Consider the following 13,233-nt stretch of genomic DNA (forward strand, 5'->3'; position numbering starts at 1 on the left):
ATAGAAAAATGAGTTAGAATAGTTGTGACATCGTGTGGCTTTTGTTAATTGTCATCATGTCATGTTCTGTTAACTTCATGTTAATCATATAAAGAATTAGTTTGGTCTTGATTGAAAAAGACAAAATAGTTTATTAAAGTTTAAAGTGCAATATCAAACTGAGTTGTTTTTTATTTTCAGGAAAATGCTAATGCACCACAGTTAGGTGATGAAATTGAATTGATGATACCTGGTAATCCTCATTTAGAAGAGTTCCTTCCTAGCATCATCAAGAATCTAATTGAGAAGAATATTGACATCAGCGCAGAGTATGCTTAACTAAACTTCAAATCTTTTAGCCAGGTTTAAATGGAAAGTCTTAACTTACTATTATATTTGGTGTGCTTGCAACATATGTGATTCTTCAAATTAGGTACTCCCTATGCTCTTTTAAGTTTATACTGAATCATGTCTGTATATTTTGGGATTTATAATCTAATATTAAAGCACTACTAGTGAGGCCTATTTGGTTTCTTGCGTGAACCTTGAGCCAGGTCTGGTTGAACAGCATGCCTTTGTTTAGATCTGTGGTCCTCCCCTGATCTCAAGTTCTGTAAGTTATGGTCTTGTCCGGCCCCTCTCTCAGACCCTGTTCCAACAAGTGCAGTGGCATCGTGCCCCTGTGTGACCTTTGTTCTCACATCCAAGTGAAAGGGGATACTGTTTCCCCTGCATGATCTCTCTCTTCTATTCTATTTTTTTTCCACAGCCAGCCTATAATGAACTTCTGGTGGACAGCGATCTGATCAGTAAGGTGCGTGTGTGGAATGCATAGAAATGTCCCATAGCTAGTCATACAGAAGTCTAGAACGTTATCTCCTATCTAATTTGTATAGAAATTGAATCTGAGTTGAAGAGAAGCTAGTGATACGTGATTTAGCACCAAAACGTCCTATAGCTAGTCATACTTGATTTAGCATCAGAACATTATATCAAATTTCAAAACGTCCTATAGATAGTCATATTTGATTTAGCATCAGAAAGTTATATCAAATTTGTTTCCTTGTTGGATGTTCTTCACCTATTAGTTTACCCATATTTTTCTTTTGCTACGATTGATAGTAAATAATCTGGAGCCTGTCCTAGAGAACTTGGCATATTCTGAGAATATTCAGGTGTGTTTGTCAACTTGTTCAAAAGTATACTTCCTTTTTTAACCAAAAGTTGAATATAGAGATGATATAGGCTTGCAAGAGGACAACTTACATAAACAATGGCAGGGTTGCAATATCTTATGGTTTATGCATAAGGCAGGCGTTAGGTCTGATGTTTGCAGGAAGTGTTACTATTGGGAACTTTCTGAATTTTTTATATGAAAAGCGCCATCTTTTGATAGCTACTTATAATGTTTCAGTTTCAGATATGAATTTTTGACACTGTTAAGGTTTGCAGATGGACAATACCATCTTTTGATGCTACTTATAATAATGTCTCCGTTTCACCTGTGAAGATAAGACGTTATATATGCAGATGGACACTGTCTACAGCTTTGATTTTTTATCATTGCAGGTGGATCCGAAGGTACTCATTACAAGAGCGCATGGGTTCTGTCCATGGATTGATGCTGGCGTTAGTGTTCTGTTTGTGATTGATGTCATGCCTGTTGTTTTTGCAAACAAATCTAATCATACCTATTTGTATTCATAATGTTGTGACTTAATCAGGTTTTATGCTATTCGTATTCAAACTGTTGTAACTTAATCAGGTTTTATGCTACATTCGTAGATGAGTGTTAATTAAACCTGTGTATGTATGATACCTCTGATTCTCTACTTGGTAGCTTTGATCATATTATTAGCTACAAGCATGCTTGTTCACTATTTTCATACCATACCTCGGTAGCTTTGACATTTTTCTTTTTCGAGCATGTTTTTTTTCACTTCAACAAATCAATTTCCTGCTTCACCTCAAACAGAGGCAATGTCTTGCACTGACATGCTCATGGTGATGCTGCCACGAATCACACGAAACATAGCAGTTGGATTGACAGTTGAATTTAGTTTAAGCACGTGGAAAGATAAGTCTTTTTTGGGTGGGGGGAGGGGGGAATACCGAATACCCTTGTAGCTCAACCATGAGCACTTTCATCTCATTCAGTAACCTGCATTCCATGTTTCGCCTGTCATTTCATCACCATTAGCTGCATGATATATGTTCGCGGGACAGTATGTCAGTAATTTCAGTCAGCAGGCTACTGGTTTAGATTACCTGTCTTGATTGGCAGGCCCATCACCAAGACCTTGCTGTCTACATCACCGCTGCATGCATGATAAATACAAAGACCGAGACCTCTGAGAAAGAGAGTGACGGATGGATGTTAACCGTGTACATTAGCACGACTTTCAGATTCGCCTGCAGTACGTGACCTTGACGTCCTAGACAGCTGCTGTCGCTCGGTACCACTACAGCGGACATGCTCGTCGGCGTTGTCGTCGTTGGTGGGTTCGCGGAGGTCCTCGTGCCATATTCAAGCCGGTGATCCACCTACTAACCTACGTCAATGCGCCGCTCGACGACGTGCTGGCCATACTTTCGTCTCATGTGCTCTGACCATGAAATTAATACCTGCCATTCTTGTCGCGGAGTGTTTCATCGAGCACAATCTACAGCAACCTGAGAAGGCCGGGGATTACTCAGCTACCACTAATGTATATCAGAAAGAAAAAAAATCTAGAACGACTTTGATTTGAATTTTAAATGTGGTTCGGTTTGATTTTGACTTTTTCTGCACAAACAATTGGAGCTGAAATGAAAGAATCAACAGGGTAAAACTGTCATTTTCCAATTTCCACTGACCATGGACATGGAGACTTTCCCCGATCCGCCAATCACCATCCTAACCCTAACCGTGCTGCCGTTGGTCTCCCCCGCGGCGGCGGCATGGAAGAAGCGGAGAACGGCACCAGGAAGCGCGCCCCCGGCAATGGCGTGAGGAAGCTATCTCCTTCTCCGACTAGGGCCCCCAGTTCGGAACAGAGGAATCCCTCGGCCTTGCCTCCGCCGCCGCGCGTCCCCAGGTGGCTGATCCTCGACCGCATCGTCCACCGCAGCAGCAGGAGGCGCTGCGGGGTCGTCGAAGACGACGCCACGGCCTCGGCGCTCGCCCACGACTGCGCCGGCCGCCCCGTCCGCGCCTCCCTCAGGATCGCCGACCCTCCCGCGGTCCCCCGTCTCTACCTCCACCTGACGGGCAGGCCGGGGATCAGCTTCCGGGAGCCCACCGCCATCGCAGCCCACCGCAGTTCCATTCTCTTCCGGCGGACTGTCCCCTTCGAGGATCCTATGTGGTGGCACGACAGCTACTCCTTCCCCATCGACTACTTCGTCTACTCCTGCCGCTCCTCTTCGCCGCCTTCACTGACTCTGCTTCCCCCCTGCTTCGACGGTGGCCACATCAACCCCCAGCTTGATAAGTTCTGCAAACCACATCGGCATCAGCGACAGCGCAGCATGTTGCCCGAAGATATGGGTATCCTCTGCCATGGCGACGGAGGCGAGTTCACGGTGGCAGAACTCATGTTTTCCAAGCGCTATGAGATTGAGCTATGCCTGCTGCACAATCCACCTCCTGCAGGATCTTCAATGGAATGGAATGTTAAGAAGGTGCAGATCCCTCCTGACACGAAGATAAACACCTACTTGTGGATGACTGATGCCGTCTTGCCCATTGGTACATGCTTGTGCTGGGTCGACAACTACCAGGGCATGCTGCTCATTGATGTCCTCACTGACAGCAACAGCAACCCAGATCATCAGCAATGGCTCTGTTACATCCCTCTGCCTAAAAAGGCTTTGAAGTCTCAACGCCTGTACAAGGATGCAGACGAACCTGACCCGTTGCGCTCTGTCTGTGTCACTGACACTGGCATCATTAAGCTCGTCTGTATTCTTACCGAACGTCCTCCTTTCACCATAAAAGCATGGACTTTGGATGACATCCATGAAGGCAGATGGACAATGGATCTCAGCACCACCATGGGAGCAGAGGAGTTCTTCTGTCTTTTTGGCGCTGGCCACAGTTGCCTTCCACGGGTACAGCCAAGTTTTCCTTTGGTTAGCTTGGTTGATCCAGATGTTATCTGCTTCCTGCTCAAGGACAAGGACTGCGGCCTTTTCTGGATGATTGATGTCAACATGAGGAACAAGAAGCTGCAGTCAAGCGCCCTCTATATCAGTGAAGAGGAAGAAGAAGATGGATACCCCCCTAAAAGGGGCCGCAGGAACAATTTCTTTGGTCATTGCTTCATTCCCAGCAAGTTCTCCTCTTACTTGAGTGAGGATGCCATCACAAGGTAATATTTTTGTATTCCTTTCTCTGTGTTTAGCTCTGTTGTGGCATCTTATTTGTACCGCTTTTCAATCTTAAAGTTGCTACTAGCTATATTTTTTATAGCTCTGCATTTTAAAACATAAAGAGAACTCTTTCTTTGTCTCTTGAGCTCTCAAGCTCTTGTAACTGTAACTGTTCCACTTTTTTCTATTAATCAATTCTCAGTAGGGGTTTGCCCCTCTTGTTTCATTCCAAACAAACATAAAGATAACTGATTATGTGTAAAGTGACTAGTCAATTATCATATCAAAATATCACCATGATCTTTTTGCTCAGTTAAATGACTAGCTAATCTGTTAACAGTGGGTTGATGTGTTGAAACATAACCACATTTATCTTCTGAATCGTGAATGTATCATCAAACTTTAACCTGGTCTGCCAATGCATAAATGCAACACTATGCAGTAACACCTTCAATAGACCAACTCAACCTACTGACTGATCCAGAATCCAAAAAAGGATGAGTTGATCCTAACCAAAATAGAGCTAAACCAATTAGTGTTCAACCTTTTTTGGTTAGGATGAACTCAACCTTCAATAGACCTGTCAAGGGCGTCAAACCCTCGGATAGCTGGCCCTCGGCTACGCAACTCGTAGCCTCGGTCCGTCGTCTTCTCCGGCGAGGTTGCCCTGCCGCAGGCTTGGTTGAGAGAGAGAGAGTAGGAGATTGGTTCGGTAATATCTTTCTTGATCCTTTCCCAATAGTCTGTTACAGAATATATGGCCTTTGGCCCCAACTGCGTGAGCAGCATGCAGCATGCACCTATAATCTAGGAACTGAAAATAGAAGCCTATCTCTACTTTCCATCTGAGCCAATCGGTGCGATCGCACCCTGAGCGTCCTCACGCGCGCGCAACGCTCCCTCAGCGCGTTCTGCGTCGCGCCGGATGTCCCTGGCCCGGCGGCGCCTGTAAGTGCTCCCGACCATGACATCTCTCCCCCCGTCGAGGAGCAGCTCGTCCTCGAGCTGGAACTCCGGGTACTTGGCGCGGAATGGCTCGACATCTTCCCAAGTAGCAGACGCAGCTGACTCGCCCTGCCACTGGACGAGGACCTGCTGCACGCCACGCGCTAAACGGAAACACACCGCTCGTTCCGGCACAGGAGCAACGGCACCATGATGCATGGGTGGCAGCGGCGGAGGTGCGTCCGGTGGTGGTCCCTGAAATTTCTTGAGCAGCCCCACGTGGAACACGTCGTGGATGCGGGCACGGGCCGGCAATGCGAGACGGACAGCGACATCGTTGATCAACTCGGTGACGCGGTATGGCCCGAAAAAGCGAGGCTTGAGCTTGCCGGAGACCGCCTGTGGCAGCGAGGACGCGGCCCGTTGTCGGAGTCGGAGAAGCGCCCAATCGCCGACCCGGTACGTGACGTGGCGGTGCACCTTGTCATAGTGCAGCTTCTGGATCACCTGAGCTTGCTCCAGCCGATGACGAACGTCTGCCAGGAATTCTTCACGCTCCTCCATGCTCTTGGCGACAGCAGCCACGCGTGTCTCCCCTGGTTCATAGGACCGGATAGACGGCGGATCACGGCCGTACACGACGCGGAAGGGCGTATCTCGCAGCGAAGTCTGGTAGGCGGTGTTGAAAACGAACTCCGCCCAAGGAAGCCAGCGCAGCCACTGGCGTGGCCGATCTCCCGTGATGCACCGCAAGTACATGATGATGACGCGGTTGGCAGCCTCCGACTGCCCATCGGACTGCGGGTGGAACGCCGTGGTCATGTGCAGCTTGGTACCCATCAGGCGCATCAGCTCACGCCAGAACGTCGATGTGAAGACCGGATCCCTGTCCGACACCATGGACTGGGGCACGCCGTGTAGTCGTACAATGTCGGTGAAGAAGGCCTGCGCGACGGACTCGGCAGAGTACGGGTGTGCCAGGGGAATGAAATGGCAGTACTTGCTGAACCTGTCCACCACAGTTAATATAACAGATTTGCCACGGACCTTGGGCAGTGCCTCAACGAAATCGAGGGCGATGTCAGTCCAAACCCCCTGGGGAACGGGCAGGGGCAGCAGGAGGCCAGCCGGGTGCAAGTGCTCGGACTTGTACCGCTGACAGACGGCGCACGCGCGCACCAGGTCCTGCACGAGCTGCTTCATGTTAGAGAAATGGAAGTCACGCCTCAGGCGGTGCAGCGTGCGCTGAACCCCTTCGTGGCCGTCCTCGTGGACCGCCCCCATGATCTCCTGGAGCAAGGGTGAGGCCGGCGGAATATAAAGCCGTCCAGCAAACTAGACAAGGCCATCGACGACCGACCAGGGTGCCCCACGGGAGCCGCTGCTGATGTCATCACGAACGGCGATGAGGGCGGGGTCGGTGTGCTGTGCTTGCCGAAGACGGTCGACGAAGTCGAAGCGTGGAGCGGAAAGCGCAAGGAGCGCCCCCTCCTCCGTGTCACGCCTGGACAGCGCGTCAGCCACGGCGTTCGTTGCTCCCGGCTTGTACTCCACGGCGAAGTCGAAGCCCAGCAACTTGCCCACCCAATGATGTTGTGGAATGGTGGCCAAGCGCTGGTCCAGCAGGTACTTCAAGCTGTAGTGGTCCGTCTTGACGAGGAAGCGACGACCCCACAAGTACGGCCTCCAGTGACGCACGACATGAACCAAGCCGATGAGCTCCCGCTCGTAGGCGGCGAGGGCGCGATGGCGGGGCGCGATGGGCCTGCTGAAAAAAGCGACCGGGTGGCCGTCTTGGACGAGCACGGCCCCAAAACCATGGGACGAGGCGTCGCACTCGACGACGAAGAGCTTGGTGAAGTCCGGCATGGCGAGGATGGGGGCCGACGTAACCGCGCCCTTTAGTGCAGCGAAAGCCGTGGCCGCCTCGGCGCTCCAGGAGAAGCCGTCCTTCTTGAGGAGGGCTGTCAGTGGTGCCGCGACCGCACCATAGTTGTGGACGAACTTGCGGTAGTAGCCCGCCAAGCCAAGGAACCCGCGCACCGCACGCGCCGAGCGAGGAACCGGCCAGTCGTGAATGGCCTGGACCTTAGCCGGGTCCATCGCGACTCCTGCCTCCGAGATGATGTGGCCGAGGTAGGAGACAGAGGAGACGCCGAACGCGCACTTGGATCGTTTGACGAAGAGCTGGTGGCGGCGTAGCTCGGTGAGGACAACGCGGAGATGACGAAGATGATCCGCCCAAGACTTGCTGTAGATCAAGATGTCGTCAAAGAAAACGAGCACAAAGCGACGTAGAAAGGGGCGGAGTACATCATTCATGAGCGCCTGGAACGTTGCTGGAGCGTTACACAAACCGAATGGCATGACTAGGAACTCGTAGAGGCCGTCGTGGGTGCGGAACGCCGTCTTGTGAACATCTTCGGGCCTCATGCGCACCTGGTGGTACCCGGAGCGCAAGTCCAGCTTGGAGAAGAACCGCGCGCCGTGTAGCTCGTCCAGCAGCTCGTCGACGACCGGGATTGGAAACGCGTCCTTCACTGTGAGCGCGTTCAATGCGCGGTAGTCGACGCAGAACCTCCACGACCCATCCGGTTTCTTGACGAGGAGGACGGGGGAGGAGAACGCCGAGTCGCTGCGGCGGACGATGCCCTGCCCGATCATTGCGGCGCACTGCCGCTCGAGTTCATCTTTATGGGCCGCCGGGTACCTGTACGGGCGCACCGCCACCGGCGCTGCGTCGGGCTTGAGGATGATGCGGTGATCCCGGGCGCGCGCTGGTGGCAAGCCCTGCGGTTCAGCGAAAACGTCGTTGAAGGAGTCCAGCAGGCCGTCGAGGAGTAAAGCGTCGACCGTGACAGTCTGGAGGCTCGGCGCGGATGGTGGTGCCACGCCGCGCCAGCAGACCGTGCGCCCCTCCCTCTGGAACGTCATGGTCCGGGTCGCGAGGTCCCAAACAATGGGCCCCAATGTGGCCATCCAGTGGGTGCCGAGAACCACGTCATACCCGGCCAGTGGCATCACGAAGAGATCAACGCAGAACTCCAAGCCGTCTACGAGGATCGGGGCCTGGCGGATGACGCCGGGACAGGGAACGCGTTCCCCGTTCGCCACTGTCGCCGTAAGCCGTGGTCGCGGCTCGATGGTCAGCCCTGTGCGCCGTGCAGCTGCCTCCCCAATGAAGCTGTGGGTGGAGCCCGTGTCGATGAGGGCGACGAAGGAGGCGGCGGCCAGCAGCACCTTGAGCTGGATGGTGGGACCGACGGACACCCCGGCCACGGCGTGCAAGGAGAAAACCGGGGCTTCCGTGTTTGGCGCGTCCTCAGTCACGGCCTCGTCGGCGGTGTCGATGTCGACGCCGCTGATGAAGAAAATCCGCTTGCAGACGCGGTTGTGCCCTCGCGTATACCGCTCGTTGCAGTTGAAGCAAAGTCCAAGACGACGACGCTCTTCCTGTTCTGGCAGGGACAAGCGCTTGACCGCTGGCCGGTCGGCGATAGCCGCCCCGGGCGCGTCCGCCTTGGCGATCGGTGGTGCTGGAGGTGCCAGGCGCGGTGGCGGTGCTGGTAGGAGGCCGCGTCCTAGGCCCTTGGCGGGTGGGGCAGTGTACTGCTCCCGTAGTTCCAGTTGTCGCGCCAGGCTCATGGCCGCGGCAAGGGACTGCGGGTTGTGGATCTGGACGTCGAGGCTGAGCGGGGGCAGGAGGCCACCCGTGAACAACTGGACCCTCTGGGCTTCGTCCAGATGGCCGGCGCGGGGGAGAAGCGCCTGGAATCGTGCCTGGTACTCGGCGACGGTGCCAGTACGGCGGCAGTCAGCGAGCTCGAAGAGTGGAGCGGAACGGAGGGGCGGCCCAAACCGCAGGTTGAGGAGTTCGGTGAAACGGCGCCACGACGGTGTGCCCTCGTCCGTCTGCACCTGCATATACCAGAGTTGCGCCTCATCGTCGAGGTTATAGGAGGCCATCCATACCTTCTCTTCCTCCATGATTCGCTGCTGGTGGAAGTACGACTCGCAACGGTTGATGAAGGTGAGGGGATCCTTCGTGCCGTCGTATTTCGGAAAATCCATCTTTTGGAACTTCGGCGGCCGATCATTATGGTGCTCGCCGGAGCCCGGCTTGGTGCCCGACGGTGACGTGCGATCCGCGGTGAGGGAGGCGATGGCCCTGGCATTGGCCTCGACCGTAGCCTGCAGCGACTTGAGGGCCTCGGTGAGGGACCGGATGTCGGCGGCTTCACCCATAGTTGCGGCGGCTGGAGGTGGTGAGCCTGTGGCAGACGGTGGTGGTGCGGCGGCTGAAGGTGAGGCGTAGCGGGAAGGCGAGGATCGCCTGGAGCGTGATACCAGGTTGTCAAGGGCGTCAAACCCTCGGATAGCTGGCCCTCGGCTACGCAACTCGTAGCCTCGGTCCGTCGTCTTCTCCGGCGAGGTTGCCCTGCCGCAGGCTTGGTTGAGAGAGAGAGAGTAGGAGATTGGTTCGGTAATATCTTTCTTGATCCTTTCCCAATAGTCTGTTACAGAATATATGGCCTTTGGCCCCAACTGCGTGAGCAGCATGCAACATGCACCTATAATCTAGGAACTGAAAATAGAAGCCTATCTCTACTTTCCATCTGAGCCAATCGGTGCGATCGCACCCTGAGCGTCCTCACGCGCGCGCAGCGCTCCCTCAGCGCGTTCTACGTCGCGCCGGATGTCCCTGGCCCGGCGGCGCCTGTAAGTGCTCCCGACCATGACAAGACCAACCCAAACAAAATGCACAGTATGTACGGTCCAGGCCTCTTTGTTTTCTCATCAGGAAACCAACTTGATCGCCATATACTTGATAAAAAAGGCTTTTCTTTCTTCATTTAGCTAATTCATTTCTCATCAAGGATTCAGTTGGATACTTATGATGACATAGAGAAGAAACATAATAGGTAAATCATTACTACCATTGCTGCTAGCAGTCATGGATCATGAATGTCCGGTGTCAGAAAAAACTTGTCAGAAAACTCGAGTGACCATGACTCTGAAAAACAGTTAGTCATGCTCCTAAGGGGCTTGTGATAGGCAATGTATTATTTGTCTGGATTGTTGCATATGCATTATTTTTTTAATAAAAAAGCTGAACATTGATTTTCTACTCCCCAACTCAACCTGTTTCAGTTTTCTACTCTTCTCATGTACTGAAGTCAGGAATGTTGATTGCAGTGTTGACTTTGCTTTTTTCATGCAGTCGGGACCTAAGTGAAAAGATGCAGAAGACAAAAGAGGATAGAGTGATGCAGAAGAGTGGAATGGAAGCACAATTGGAGTGATTTATTGGATGCATCGGCAACAGTGACAGCGCAGCGTGTTGGAGCAAGATATGGGCATCCTCTGCTATGGAGACAAAGGCAATATCACGGTGGCACAACTCATGTTTTCTGAGAGCGATGTTATAAATAAATATGAAGGTTTGGGTAAATTATGCTTGATGTTATAAATAATATTTTTGTATTCCTTTCTCTGTTTACCTCTTTCTTGTACCACTTCTCAGTCTTAAAGCTGTTACTAGTTATATTGCTTTTTTAGCTGTGCATTTTAAAACATAAAGAGAACTCATTATGTGTATAGTGACTAGTCAATTATCATATCAAAATATCGCCATGATCTTTTCGCGCAGTTAAATGACTAGCCAATTTGTTAACGGTGGGTTGATGCGTTGAAACATAACCAGTTTTATCTGCTAAATCTTGATTGCATTGTCAAGCTATAACCTGGTCGGCCAAACGTTCTTATTTCGAAGCCAATGAAATACTATGCAGTAAGAGAACCAACAGAAGTGCTGTCAGGTCTTCAGACTTTGTTTCGTCACAGTTTTCCCATTTGCGTGCTCATTCCCAGACTTAGGTCAGCGTGATGTCGAGTCACTGGCATGCCGCCCCCATACATGAGGAGGCCGACACATCCTTATCTTGAACTCAAGTGAGAGAATCATGGACGCCAATTAATGTTCACCCTTTTTCAGATTCTGGTGTTTGGGATCCAAACCAAACCAGAACAACGCATATAAAAAAATTAACTTGCCTCAGCAAAGTAACACCTTCAATAGACGAACTCAACCTACGCAAACAAAATGCACACTATGTATGGTCTAGGCCTGTTTATTTTCTCATCAGGAAACCAACATGATCGCCATATACTTGATAAAAAAGGCATTTGTTTCTTCTTTAGCTAGTTCATTTCTCATCAAAGATTCAGGTTTGTACTTATGATGACAGAAAGATGAAACATAATAGATAAATCAATACTGCAGTAAGGACTTGGGTGGCTATGCCCATAACTGAAGTTCTACCACTGCTGCTAGTAGTCATGGATCAGGAATGTCTGGTGAGTGCTGACAGAAGAAACTTGTCAGAAAGCTTGGGTCACCATGACTCTGCAAAACAGTTGTGCTCCTAAGGGGTTTGTGATAGGCAAGGTCTTATTTGTCGGATTGTTGCATATGCATTAGTTTTTCTAATAAAATAAAAGGCAAACATTGATTTTCTACTCCCCAACTCAACCAGTTTTAGTTTTCTACTTTCTCATGTACTGAAGTCTGGAATGTTGATTGCGGTGTTGGCTTTGCTTTCTTCTATGCAGTCGGGACCTAAGTGAAATGATGCAGAAGACAATAGAGGGTAAAGTGATGCAGAAGAGTGGACGGGAAGCACAATTGGAGTGATTTACTGGATGTATGACAGCCTTTTGAAGACGTCCATGACTAATGTTGTCTCATGGGGACTGGGGAGGAGGAGAGCTATGGGTAGAGGGTGATGTAATTGAGAAACCCCACAAGGTCACAAACCATGTGATTCGCCATGTGTTTGGCTGTGTGAACTATGCCTTCGCCATGTCTTTGAGAAACCCTATTCGATACTCAACTGTGACATGAGAGCAGTTTGGTTGGCTGTCTTTGTCTTGTAATGTGCCCTCGCTCGGAGAATTTTGGGAATGCTATCTCAGAAATGGCATTTTTATGTGGATGTTGAATGCACACGTGTTGCCCAACCGTCCTGGGTGCTTCAAGATTTGCCAAGTTCATTCGAAGTAAAAATGGAAGTAGGTTACGAGGGAGCCCAAGTTTTGAAAACAAGTGATTGCTCAAAAAAAAAAGTTTTGAAAACAAGTGGTGATGCATGCCGTGAGAGTGCGTTTCCATCTGCTTAGTGGCACACCTCTAGTCAGACGTAGACTCGTTCATGGCTGCATCCTGGGGATCCTAAATTAAGCTTATGTTGTGCAGCAAGCAACAGTGCCTATCATTATCATGTGCAGCAAGCAACAGTGCATATATATCCTAAAACTCAGAAACGTCCCCAATTGCAAAGAACAGATGACCCTTGCAATATAATGGGGTTAAATGACAGGTCAGCCTTCATGATAGTTCTTTTTTTTAAGATAAAGTCATGAAAGTTTCTTGATTGAACATCAAGATGTCAAATGCTGGACAAGCCAAATAAGTCCAAGATCCGGCAGGCAGCAATGAGCAGTAGTCAATGTCAACCTCAAAGAAATTAAAAGACTAATCAGATAACGATGGGAGAACCCGACCCGCAGCTTGCTCAATCATATCTCTTGCCCTTCCCTTTCCTTGTTGCTGTCTGCCAACCGAGTTCCGAATCCGATGATGAGGACTGCTGTGTAGGAGCAGGAGCAGGAGGTCCGAACGACAACGGTCTGGGCGCTGCAGGCCGTGAAAACCCTGAACTTGCGGCGGCAGCAGGAGGTCGCAACGACAACGGTCTGGGCGCTGCAGGCCGTGAAAACCCTGAACTTGCGGCTGCTTGGGGCTGCTGCCATGCAGAAGGAGGACCACTCGCAGCGCCTAGGTAACTTGGCGTTGAAGGCTGTGAAGACCCTGGACTTTCAGGCTGTTTCCCCTTCCCCGCCGTTGAAGATTCTCCTCCACCCTTGTGACCTATATATATGCCCAGGAGAATACAT

At 50.8% G+C, this 13,233-nt stretch overlaps 1 protein-coding gene across 3 annotated transcripts; it reads left to right on the plus strand.

Annotated features, from left to right (window-relative positions):
• Window positions 1-2,851: 2,851 nt before the first annotated feature.
• Window positions 2,852-12,279, plus strand: LOC136487208 (uncharacterized). Of its 3 annotated transcripts, XR_010767175.1 has the most exons (3): window positions 2,852-4,331; window positions 10,499-10,718; window positions 11,890-12,279. XR_010767175.1 is itself a non-coding variant. In XM_066484330.1 (2 exons), the coding sequence occupies exons 1-2, from the start codon at window positions 2,920-2,922 to the stop codon at window positions 11,969-11,971; spliced, it is 1,494 nt and encodes a 497-aa protein (XP_066340427.1). In that variant the 5' UTR covers window positions 2,852-2,919; the 3' UTR covers window positions 11,972-12,279. The 3 variants fall into 3 exon arrangements, 2 of the variants coding, with proteins under 2 accessions (XP_066340427.1, XP_066340426.1); XM_066484330.1 differs by lacking the exon at window positions 10,499-10,718; XM_066484329.1 differs by lacking the exon at window positions 11,890-12,279 and having other exon boundaries at window positions 10,499-11,335.
• Window positions 12,280-13,233: the final 954 nt, after the last annotated feature.

This window comes from Miscanthus floridulus, chromosome 10, assembly GCF_019320115.1.
Source record: "Miscanthus floridulus cultivar M001 chromosome 10, ASM1932011v1, whole genome shotgun sequence".
Lineage (NCBI taxonomy): Eukaryota > Viridiplantae > Streptophyta > Magnoliopsida > Poales > Poaceae > Miscanthus > Miscanthus floridulus.